The sequence below is a fragment of the Hakea prostrata genome, chromosome 5, assembly GCF_041222555.1.
Source record: "Hakea prostrata isolate BN-2017 chromosome 5, UWA_Hpros_2, whole genome shotgun sequence".
Classification (NCBI taxonomy): Eukaryota; Viridiplantae; Streptophyta; class Magnoliopsida; order Proteales; family Proteaceae; genus Hakea; species Hakea prostrata.
The window spans coordinates 27,840,426-27,853,097 of record NC_142604.1 but is presented as its reverse complement, the minus strand read 5'-3'; the positions used below and the strand labels follow the sequence as shown (position 1 = coordinate 27,853,097).

Below are 12,672 nucleotides of genomic sequence, written 5' to 3'. Positions count from 1 at the left end.
ATTAAACTCATAAAAATATATTTTTTTATTATAAATGGATAATATCTTATCCGGATATTATTTGGTCCGTTTAGCATATATCCGAATCCGAATCCAATCCGTTTAGTTATCGGACGGATACGGATATTTTCCGGTAAGAAAATATTCGGATTCGGACTCTCTTAAACGAATACGAATGCGAATTTGGAGACGGATTTCGGTTATCCATTTACATGTCTAGTTACAGAGAACCAATTTGGGTTTATGCCGGGAAGATCTACAACGGAGACTATTTACCTAATTAGGAGACTTATGGAAAGGTATAAAGAATGTAGGAAAGACCTTCATATGGTATTTATTGACCTAGAAAAAGCTTATGATAGAGTCCCTAGAGCGTTAATTTGGCAAGTACTAGAGAAAAGAAGTTTTGTAAGTAAATATATAGATATAGTTAAGGATATGTATGATGGTTCGGTGACTAGTGTTAGAACAGTGGGGGGACAAAGTAATGAATTCCCGATAACAGATGGGCTACATCAAGGGTCAGCTTTAAGCCCATATCTATTTGCACTGGTAATGGATGAATTAACCAAAGACATTCAAGATGAGGTCCCCTGGTGTATGCTTTTTGCAGATGATATTGTGTTGATTGATGAGACCCAAGTGGGGATTAATACCAAATTAGAGTCATGGAGAGTAGCTTTAGAATCAAAAGGCTTTAAACTTAGTAGATTGAAGACATAATATCTAGTTTATAACTTTCATCATGATCGGGCAGATGATGAGGTGGTGATACTTGACGATAAAGAGATTCCTCAGAGTAATCGTTTTAGGTACTTAGGTTCAATCATAAGTAAAAGAGGTGATTTAGAGGATGAGGTTTCCCAAAGAATTAAAATAGGGAGGATGAAGTGGAGAGGTGCGTCCGGGGTCTTATGTGATCGGCGTATTCCATTAAAGCTTAAAGGAAAATTTTATAGGACCGTTGTTCGACCAGCTATGATGTACGATGCAGAGTGTTGGGCTGTTAAAAAGAATCATATAGATAAACTCAGTGTAACAGAAATGAGGATGCTAAGATGGATGAGTGGCAAAATTAGGATGGATAAGATAAGAAATGATCATATTAGTGTTGGTCTGGGAGTTGCTCCCATAAGTGATAAGCTTCTAGAAAGTCGTTTGAGGTGGCACGACCACGTTCAACGGAGACCTATAAATGCCCCTGTACGGAGAAGTGATATAATCCATATTGAAGGAACTAGAAGAACTAGGGGTAGACCTAAGATAACCTTAGGAGAAGTGGTGAGAAATGATATGTATAGTTAGGCCTTGTATCTAGCATGGCCTCGAACATAACTGATTGGAGGGCAAGAATCCATGTAGCCGACCCCATTTAGTTGGGACAAGGCTTATTGTTGTTGTTGTTGTTGTTGTCACTAGAATTTAGGAGGAACAAGAGAATGAAGACCCTTCAGTTGATGCAACCCATCTTTAAGAGTGCCTTAAAGTAAAGGCGGCTTGGTCGCCAGGCCTTCACACAAAAATGAAATGGGTGAAACTCAAAATAACAATTGTTGTCTCTGGTAAAATTGTGAACAGACAACAAATTTTTGGTGATTTTGGGAACATGAAGTATGTTGGTAAATTTAAACTAATTGTTTGATGGGGGAAGAAAGGGTAGAAGAACCAATTTTGTTAATTTGCAGCCCAACACCATTACCTACATGAAGTGCATCATTACCATTGTAAGTATTGGAAGACTGAAGGTTGGACAAATCAGGCGTCACATGATGTGTTGCACCCGTATCTGGATAGCACTCTGAATGTATATTGGTTGGTGTGGGTAATAGTCCAGCCATGTTATTGCAGTGTTATTACCTGTTGAATTTGTATAACAAAAATAGGATTTAGTGGCTGTATGATTTGGCTTTTGGCAGATCTAGCAGGAAAATATATGTCTGCTACGTTGGGTATTCCATCGATTTGAAGATGGGCAGCATTCTGTTGTGTTGGTGTTGGAGTTCAAGAGATAGAGGCTTGTTGCATGTGCTGTGGTTGATGTTGAGACTGAGCAAGGTTTGCTTGGAATGGAGTCCGAACATTCTTTAACCTGAGTTCTTAATTGAGTAAGGCACGATGAAGAGATGGGAAACTCTGTGGTTCATCCTTTGTGGCTAATGCAGCAACAAGATCTTTATAATCTTCTCCTAGATTGCGGAAAATAATAGCATTGAGTTTAGCATCGCCAATTGGTTTGCCGGTAGCCATAAGTTGATGAGAAATAATTTTGACTTCATGAAGATATTCTGAAATGAATTTTTCTGCTTTGGATGTATTTTGAAGTTACATATGCAACTGTAGAACACTTGTAAGAGAGAGTATACCGAAGGCTGTCTGGAGAGCATCCCATAGTGCAGCAGAAGAATCTAAACCAACTATGTAAGGTAGAATTTCTGGAGAGAGGCCAGATATGATCAAAAACTCATGACAAGTTGATCTTTGTGACTCCATTCAGCATGAGCAGGATTGGGTGTTGGAACGGTGGCTTCTGGTGGAGTGGGAGTTTCTGGGGGTACAAACATTTGTGCCTCGAATAAATCCAAGAAACTCTTGACTACAAAGAATGGGCAATAGTTGGGTTTTCCAAAGAAGATAATTATTAGATGCGAGTTTTAGAGTGAGATGATGTTGGAAAGATGGGGTTGCTGAAGAAGCCATTGGAGCAGAGGTAGGAGAAGGAAGATGAGAGGTTGAGGCTGAGGATCATTCCCTTGTAGATGATACCATGTAAGATTGCAGAAGATCTGGGAGACAGCTTTACCCTTGCTCGTGGGTAATGGCCACTTTATAATATGAATCTGTAACGTTTTACAAAGGAGTTTGCTCTTATTCCAAACTCTATCACTAACAGCTAGTGGATAGAGTTTGAGTAAGTCAGCCATACATTTAGAATTTAAACTTAAAATTTGAAAGATTTCAAATTCTGTTTGAGAGCAGGTTGGTTTCTTAACACTTATTTGTGACAAGCATAGTTCAATACTAAAGGCGACCAAGAAGCACGTGTTGCTACAAGTGTCAAAATTTTGAGCTCATGAAGAGAGAATGCCTAAGATAAGAATAAGAGAAGAAAAGAAAGCACATTCTTTCAAAGGTGTGATGTTTAATATACAATATTTTTTATGAATTTAAGATTCTACCACTAGAAGTTCTTTTATTGTTTGTTTTTAAGAGTGAATTGTTTGATGAGTTCCAAGACACCAAAGGCAGTATGTCACTTGGTGATGATTCTACTTGTGATATCAAGGGTGTTGGAATGGTGATACTGAAATTGTTTGATGGAGTTTGCACTCTTGGTGGTGTAAGTATGTTCCTAAAATGTGTAGGAACCTAATTTCTATTGGTCTAGTGGACTGCAAGGATATGAAGATTTATAGTTTTGGATGGAGCAACGAAGTTCTCATGTGACGTTCTGGTCATGATCAAGGAAAAAGGATGTAAACGATTATGTCGAGTGTTGGGAATTACAATGGTTGATGGTATTTCAATGACCTCAAGGGGTGATTGGAAGTGGAGTGCAGAAATTGGAAGGAACATGTGCGAGGTTTCTTTAGTTGATTATATAGAGAAAGGAGTTCAGGTTCAAGAAGTCTCTCAGGTGCTATAATAGGAGCCAAATTGGAGATTGTGAGTTTGGGAGATTCAATCTAAACTGGTTGATGGTTGGTTCAATTGTTTAATATGGTTTGTCTATATAAATAAAAGGCGAAAATAGTTCTTTTAAGTAGAAGAGAGGAGTCTTTAACATAGTCGAGTTTTCCAAGTGGAAGCACTTGGTGGTTGAAGACTTGAATTCATTAAGCAAGGTATAATTTTTACAAGACACACCTTGTAAGAAGTGTGTAGTAGGTTTCTTAGAGGAGAGAGAGATCCAAAGAATAGATGAGAGGAAGAGAAGAGAGGTGTCTTACATAACTTGAGTGAAAAGAAAAAGAGAGTGAGAAGCAAGAAGGATAGAGACTCTAGAGAGAGAGAGGAGAAACCAAGGTAGAAAATGGAAGAGAGAAAAAGTGTACGTGGAACATAGGTTTTGGAGTAAAATTGCATGCTTGTACCTCTGTTTTTGTTCTTTTCTTCTTTGAAAATACTTGTTGGATGTATGTAGATTGCCTAACCATGTAAAAAAATCTCCTCTCTTTGTTGGGGGAGGGGTGTTGGGTTCTTGTTGATCTTGCATTTGCTGAATTCGTAAGGTATTTATGTTGGAAAGAGAGTTTTTCCAACCCCAAAATTCTTTATGTTGAATCATGTGACTGATATCTTTTTTTTCGTGTGTGGGTGGGTGTGAGGGAATCCTGCTTCTTGTAGATTCCTACAACGGTTATTATTTACTCCCATTCGATGAGTTCTGAATTCACATTACAGTTTACTGTCTATATAACTAATAATCCAAGATCGATGAGTTTGGGTGCTCCAAGTCCCTTTTTTGGTGATTCTACAGATGCTCCTAAATATTTCTTATGAAAAAGAAAAGAAAAGAAAAAACAGACGAGACCTCTACTTCTGTAGTTGTGTCATCAATGATTTGAATGCCAAGCCATCAGCATCATTCTTTTGCGGACTCCTAGTTTGCTGCATTTTGTTTTGCCTTGTCAGTTTTGTTCTGGTTTACCACACCTGTATTTGTTCCTACCCTATCTAGATGTTCTTGCTTGCAGGCAGTGGAAGCTACAAAGAATGTGGATATGGGCAACAAGGAGCTGTCCCAAGCCATTCAGCGCAACAGTGGTAGCCGAACCTTTCTTCTGCTTTTCTTGTTTGTACTTACATTTTCCATCCTGTTCCTAGATTGGTACAGCTAGAAACCAAGTTATTCTCCCTGAGAATTGGTGGGTTTGCCTTTCTTTTTTCTGTGTACAATTGTTTTACATGAATTAGCATTTTTTTTTTTTACATTAATTTCCTTGAAATTGCTAGCACTGGAGAGATGAAATGCATGCAGGATACGAACCGTGGTCTTTAAAACTGCATGGATCTGGCCAGCTTCTTCCAATGATGTGAAGTGTCAATTATGCCCTTCTACTATTATGGGAAAATATATATCTTCCCCCTGTACTTGGTCGGTATTTACTCTTACATTCCCATTCAAAAGTTTTCCCACTGGTTCTCAGGGAAAAAAAATGTGAATTACTAGCTCTCTTGTCTCCCTTTGTATTTCAGAGTAGAGTATCAAAACGGTCAGGGGAGGGGGGGGGGGGGGGGGGGGGGGGGGGGGGGGGGGGGGGGGGGGGGGGTAAAAGAATGGGAGGGGGGAAAAGTGAATAATGATGAACCCATCCAATATTTTAATCAAGTGTAAAACCCCAAATGCAAAGTACATGATGTAACCCCTTTAATGCATTACATTTAAAAATATTGCAAAGCCTATCTATTTATGGTTATTTATTTACGAAATATATTTTATATTCTATAATTTATTTTAAATAATAGTTACCAAATAAAATTCCCTTTTTGATCAAAAAGGGCTTTTAGTATGAGTTTTATTTAGTAATACTGCCTTGTAATTTTTCAAATTATTAATCTAATTTTAGACTGTGCTTGAGAATACCAATGCTTGCTACTATTAGCCCTATCAATTAACCCAAAAAGGGTAGCAATTAATTTCTTTTTGAAATCCAAAGATGAGAATGAAAATGGATAAGGGTTCTATAGGTCCCGTCCTTTGTTGTGTTAGTTTCCTTTGTTATCTCAGCTTTTTAGTCAGTTTACGCTACCTATTTGTCATATTAGTTAAGCATTGGGCTAGGCCTTTGCTTTTCAGTTTTCTGAATTTATTTTTTAGTTTTCTATACAAGTTTGCAAGGGATTTAGCTTGGTATGCAGATTTTGATTATGAAAAGCATTTTGCTCATTGAAAAAAACCTTGTGTCTGGTCAAGGAAACCCTGTGGTAAATGAAAGCTAATTGGTGTTTGATCCATCCAAACACTTCACAGTGTGAGCCAGAATGCCCTTTTCTATCCCTTATTCTTATTCTTTCTCCTCTCCATTAAAGCAAGAAAGTGTTCTAAAATTGTTGCAATTGATCCGACTAAATGTTCATCATTTACTGCACACAAATTTAATTTGAGGGAATCCATCCATTGGATCATCCTCCAATTTCTAGGAATCGCTTTAAAGTGTAAAGGAGGAAATCAATCAGAATTCCCCAACCTTCGACCTAAGGTTCCAGCCCCATTCTTCCCCTCTAAACCCTAGAATTCTCTGCAACTTACTTATCTTCTCCAATAAGAAACCCTAAACCCTAGAATTTTCAAACCCCAACCCTTCATCCAAACCTCAAGCTCTTTTAGGTTTAGCATCGTTATTACCCAGTTAGCGCTTGACCCTATCCCTTAATTGCCCCCCCCCCTTCCAAACCCTGGAAACCCAAATTCCAGTCAAAACCTAAATTCCAAAACCTACACCTGTATATCCAATTCTGAAATTAGCAAGACGTACAGCAAGGTTTTCAGACTTGGTTCACCAAACCCTAGCCGAACCTAGCTAACACTATACCTTTCCAAAAACTAGAAGGCCTAGACCAACCTATTACCTTCAACCATAGGGTATTACAAACCCTTGAAGGTGGCTAATTCTCTTGAAGAGGATCCTAAGGGAAGACCTAGATCTACGAGCTAGTCCTCAATCAATCAAATCCTAGATCCAGGTTCACATCATTGAATATACCTAGCAATGCTTTTTTTTTTATATAAATAACTATAGAAAACCAGTGAAATATTACAATTACCACCACAAACGAACTTGAGATTAACTGACAAAGTAGAGGAAACCACCCCTCTCTTCCCCCAACACCCTTCAGTTATTAATTTACTTGACTCACTACAACAAATTCTTCACATGAACATGCTCAGCCAATACTATATAGCATTATTCTCTCTCTCCCGCCCTCAACCTCCAACTTTATGCCACAGAGATGTCAAGCCAATTCAAATGGCATTGGACACCAAGAATTTGCGTCCTTTTGACTGCAGTCTTATTGTTTAGCAATAAGGATATGAGACAGAAGATCCTGAGGACAGCTAATAGAAAATTTATGAGATAACTGTAGTTTCTTTATCCCCAATACTTTATAAACAATAAAAGATCAACCACAGTAAGATATTGGAACCAACCAAGGTTTCACATGCTCAGTTATGTACACAAGTTTAAACCATCTGAGGTCGGTCATTTCATGTATATACTAACACTCACATTATGATGACGTTTCCTTTCTTTTCAATTTCTTCTTAACGTAGTACAGAAGAAATTTAGAATGGCTGGGTCTTTATAAGGACTCAATCAAGGGGCACAAACAAATGAAGATCTAGAGAGCTTTTCATTCAAATGACAGTACAAGAGGCACTGACATGGTAACCTTAATTTGTTCTCAAATGCTGGTCTTGCACAGGAAGAAATTGCAAGTATATGATCAAAAAGCAGTGGAACTGGCCCATCATGGTCATCTTCTGCCAAATATGGAAGTGGTAGGAAAACTTTTCCCATTGGATTAGCCCATGGGACCCTTTTAGAGTCACCTCCAGCATATATGAAGTAAGAGTATATGCTTTTTGCCAATGGTGGAGACCATTAATGAAAGTAGAGAGATCCGATCCCTTGGTTGGACCTTTCCTCTGGAGCTGAAGTGCCTGAACTTCCATTCTCAATGTTTGCAACCTGCAGAAAATACGTAACTAATCAGATACAGTGCTTGTGCATGGTAACACATGTGAAACAACCAGTCAAGGCTTAGTGTCCAAAGTTTAGACCATTCTGAATGGTCTGGTCATCGGAGCTGGCTACATTTGCAACCTGCAGATAATACATATCCATTCATTAATGTGGCTGACCATATTTATTTGGATTATGACATCATAAAATTGCATAGCAAGAACATGAGTTTGGTGCAGAGTGTCGGGCAGTTAAGAAGCAGCAACTACTAGATAACCTAACTGTGCACGAGATGAGGATGTGAAGAAGGATATACAGCAAGTAGGAAGTAGCCTTCATATGAAGCGGCACACACATACCAAGACTAAGATGGATTAACTAAGGAAGGAAGAAATTAGAGCTGAGTTGAGGGTAGCCTCATGGATGAGAAGCTTTGAGAGAGTCATTTGAGGTAGCAAGGGTCACATCCAACAGATGTCTTGTGATGCACCACTATGAGGTAATGAGTGGTTCAAATTGAAGGTCGTAAATGAGATAGAAGCAAGTCTATAATGACCAAAGTAGTGAGGAAAGACACACGTAGCTAGGTTGGGCTCATCTCAAGTATGGACTCAAGTAGGATTGCTTAGAGGGAAGTAGGTGGGTATTAATGAGTTCATTTTTGGCTCTTCTAGCATTATTGATAACATTTGTCTTCTTTGGGATCCAATGTAGCTTCACACGATTGTTGTACTAGCATAATAAAAGTATATCTTGTTCATCAAAAACATGTTGATGCTACCTCTAATCGCTAGGTTGGGGTCAAGAATAGCTTGAGCACTTAGAGAGTATGGCTCTTCGGTATGCTTTGATTTGAAGGAACATAATAACTGTTATGTTTTGACCTTAATTCTTGTACTCCCGATTTTGAAAGATGGACCGACACTGACATATTTTGGTGGGCGACCAGAATGACCCGTTTTTGCAGGAGATCTGGGGTGGAAGCAGAGGGCTTGGGTCGATAGGCTCAAGCCTGGAGCCCACCATTGATCTCAGTTTGTGGAGGAGATACGGGGGGCAGAGCCCCCGCGGTACGGTACTACCCGACCCGTTTACCCGATTGGAGTCTATATGTGTGTGTGTGTGTATATATATAGGGTTTTGGGTAAGAGTTCTTGTAACGTCATTCTTGGCGATTGGTTGTGAAATCTCTTTTTGTTCTTCTTCTACATAGTGGAAAAACTCTTTTTCTTCGCTCGTGGACGTAGCATACCACATCGGTGTGTGAACCACGTTAAATCTCTGTGTTTTCATTGTTTGTTTTTTTTTTTTATTCGCTATTTTGTGGTGTTTGTTCTAACAATAACTTTTCATTCTATTATTACGACGATTAACTTTGCTTTTCTTTTTTCTTTTTCTTTTTTCCCCCTCCAAGTTAGAAACAATAACTTTCCTTTTAAAAGCTTTTCAAATGCAAATATTATGAAAGAGCCTCATCTGAGTTTCCAAATGTTCATGAAGCATTTAGAGTCATTTTTTTTCTCTTTGAAGGAGTTGGGTAATATTTTTCTGCTTTTTATCCTTCTTGCCTTCTCTATAACAGTAATAATATATTTCCATGAAAGGGAAATGGTTTGGAGTGGGGATGTGGCCCCTACAACCAAACACACGGAAGGCACAAACCATGCCCTCTAGATGCTTTTGCCTCTCCCATTGGCATTGGCACACTCAGGTGCTGTGTTGCCAGAGTAATTCCCCTTGCAAATATTGCATATGGAGCAATTGATGGCTTGTTTTACAAAGCGAAAGAGAGAAACAACAGTTGCAGCCTTTCACATAGACAAAATACATACAGTATCTAAACGCCCAGCGGAAACCATGACGTCAATTCTAGGTCCCATCCCTTTTGCGATGTGGGGAATTGATATCATGGGCAAATTCTCCAAGGCATCAGGCTGAAGAGAATATTTGATAGTAGCAATTGACTACTTCACTAAATGGGTTGAGGCCAACGCCTTGGCAACAATTACTGAAAGAAAGGTGGAGAAGTTTGTGCTTGAGTCGATCATCTATCGCTTTGGGATGCCAAAGATAATCGTTACTGATCACGGTACCCAATTTGATTGTCTACAATTCGAGCAGTTTTGTGGAACTTACATGATCGAACATTGTATGTCATCAGTGGGATACCCCTAAAGCAATGGACAAGTAGAGGTTACTAACCGAACGCTACTTGAAGGAATAAGGAGAAGACTTGAAGCCGATAAAGCCTTATGGGTTGAAGAACTGCATAATGTATTGTGGGCCTACCGAACTACAGTTCGAACACCCACAGGAGAAACTCCTTTCAAGTTGGCTTATGGATCCGAAGCATTGGCACCTGTGGAAGTAATGGCGGGAACATTGCTGGACAGAGAGTTCGAAGAAAAAGCAAATGAGCAAGGACTGCTTGATAGTCTTGATTTGTTGGATGAAGTTCGGGCAAAAGCAATAGCACGAACTCAACATTATCAACGAAGAATAGTGTCACATTATAATACCCGAGTGAAGAATCATCGGTACTTAGCAGGAGATTTGGTATTGAGAAATACCTTAGCTTCAGATCCATGCCATCAAAGAAAATTGGATCCTTCTTGGGAAGGACCATATATGGTTATAAAACCAGTCGGTTCGGGAGCTTACAAGCTGAAGAACATGACAACCCAGAAAGAGTTGGATCGTTCGTGGAATGCAAGACATCTGAAAAAAAATATTATCCTTGAATATTATCAATTTCGTTCATGATGTAACAATTTTCAACTCAATCAATGCAATTACCGGTTTTCAACAACTATCTTTTGATTAGGGGGTATCATACACCACACTCAAGAACAAATCCAACCACAAGGCATCGGTTTAAAACCCGAGTGAGTTCCTTCTCATACTTATTGTATTTTTTCGGAGTTTCTTAAGTCAAGGCATCGGATGAAAATCCGAGTGAGGTCCTTCCACAAGGCATCGGTTTAACACCCGAGTAAGTTCCTTATTAGACTTATTGAATCTTTTCGGAATGTCTCTAAATAAAGGCATCGGTTTAAAACCTGAGTGAGTTCCTTCTACAAGGCATCGGTTTCAAACCCGAGTGAGTTCCTTCTCAGACTTATTGAATTTCTCCGGAAATCCTTAAGTAAAGGCATCGGTTTAAAAACCGTGTGGGTCCTTCTACAAGGCATCGGTTTCAAACCCGAGTGAGTTCCTTCTCAAACTTATTGAATTTCTCCGAAATCTCTAAGTAAAGGCAATATAAGACCTACTGCAACAATGACTCAAGTGACTAGCAAAGTTCAAAGATGAAGTTCAATTCTTTATTTCTTTAAACGACCAGAAGAGGCCAACCTTTACATCAAACTTACACATGAGATTACAAGAGTTGGGGTACAATCTTCACTCGGTCAAATCAAGAAGTTATAAGATTGAAAGAGCTTTGCCAGAAGTAATACAAAGTCAAGAAGCAACACATTCAAGAAAAAGAACAGAGTCGGAAAAAAGCATGTTATCAATATCCTCTGTAATTCCATACTCTTTATACAGCTTGACCTGAAGAAGCATGATTATTGATCAAACCTGCATTCAAGGCAAGCTCTTCATAACTGAATCCTTGGAGAGGAGCATAAGGAGGGAAATCATCGAGATAATGCATGATATCTAGATCTGGAGGTAGAAGGTCGTTCGTATCCTTAGACCAGTCAGGAAGAGGAAGACCCAGCTTTGCAAAAACTTCGGGATGACAACTAGCATTGTAGGGAGTTGTGTTGAAATGAGGATCTTTCCTTAATATCGATTCTCATACTTCGTTTTCACCCTCCCGGTAGGCTTGCAAGTTATAAGCATTCATCATGTCAACAAAGGGCTTACTGTGCAAATACTTGAAGATGCAAGCTCTGCGAACGTCAGTTGGAAGGGATTCGGGCAAGGGAATGTCAGCTTGCCTTTGGAGTAACGCTTCAGATCCTTTCGCCCCTGACTTTCCTGCTTCTCGTTCCATCCGCCGGATCTTCTCCCTGGCACCATCCAAATCTGAGCGGAGACGCTCAATCACAAAGTTTTTCTCTCCTGCAACCTCCCAAGCTAATCTCCTGAGACGAGCAATTTCAACATCCTTGGCTTTGGAGTCTTCCCGAAGCTTGGAAACTTCATTACTCAGTTTACTGAGTCTAGAGGCTGCTTCCACTTGGTTGTGGAAGTTGCCAGTGAGACTCCTGCAACAACTTCCGAGTTAGTCAGGAGCAAAACAATAGTCTTCAAAATCAAAAGGTAATGAATAAAAACTTACATCACCAATGACTTCATAAAATCATCGTCTGGAAGTTTGGAAAGAACTCGTTCTTGGCTAGGCATTTGAGCAGCATTGCACCACTCTAGCGCCTTGCCAAACTCATTTGACACTAGTTCAGACTTCCTCAGAGGAGGAGAAGGATGAGCTACATCAGGAACCAACCGACGACGCTTCCTAGTGGCAAAATCCTCCAGCTCCAGAGAAGGAGAAGAAGAGGATGCCAAACAAGCATTAGAGTTGGAAATAGAAGCAGCACCCGCTGGGACTGCGCCTTCATCAGATGCCAACATAGTTGCCTTAGATGTCCGAAGGGTCTCCTTCGGAGAATCCCGAATGGTTTCTCCAGCAGGGGCATCAACAACACAGGCAGCGGCGAAGGGATCAAGATCTTCTTGGGAAGATTGAACGGTCTCTTCAGGCAGAGGGAGCGTAGGAGAAGCACCAGGGGAAACTCTGGGAATTAGTTTTGAAGATTCACCAACAACAGTCTTCTTTACGCTTACAAGATTCACCAGATGCAATCATCTCACTGGCAGCAACCTGCGTCGGTACTGGGATAGTCTTCTTGCAGGACTTCGCCCTAATAAAGCTCAAATTGATTCTGGGAGGCACTGCAAGTACAGAAAAGGCAATATAAGTACGGAAAATCCAACAACATACAAAGAAAGGGAAAACCCTAGTTCTCAGTCAAAT

At 39.7% G+C, this 12,672-nt stretch overlaps 1 protein-coding gene across 5 annotated transcripts in view; it reads left to right on the top strand.

Moving 5' to 3' along the window:
- Positions 1-5,210, top strand: part of SYP81 (syntaxin of plants 81) — a 31,361-nt gene extending 26,151 nt beyond the window's left edge. For all 5 annotated transcript variants that reach the window (XM_089155519.1, XM_089155518.1, XM_089155516.1 and 2 more), the window contains one exon: positions 4,695-5,210. In XM_089155519.1, the coding sequence (XP_089011645.1) occupies positions 4,695-4,838 (144 nt within the window). In that variant the 3' untranslated portion in view covers positions 4,839-5,210. The remainder of the gene's footprint in view (positions 1-4,694) is intronic.
- Positions 5,211-12,672: the final 7,462 nt, after the last annotated feature.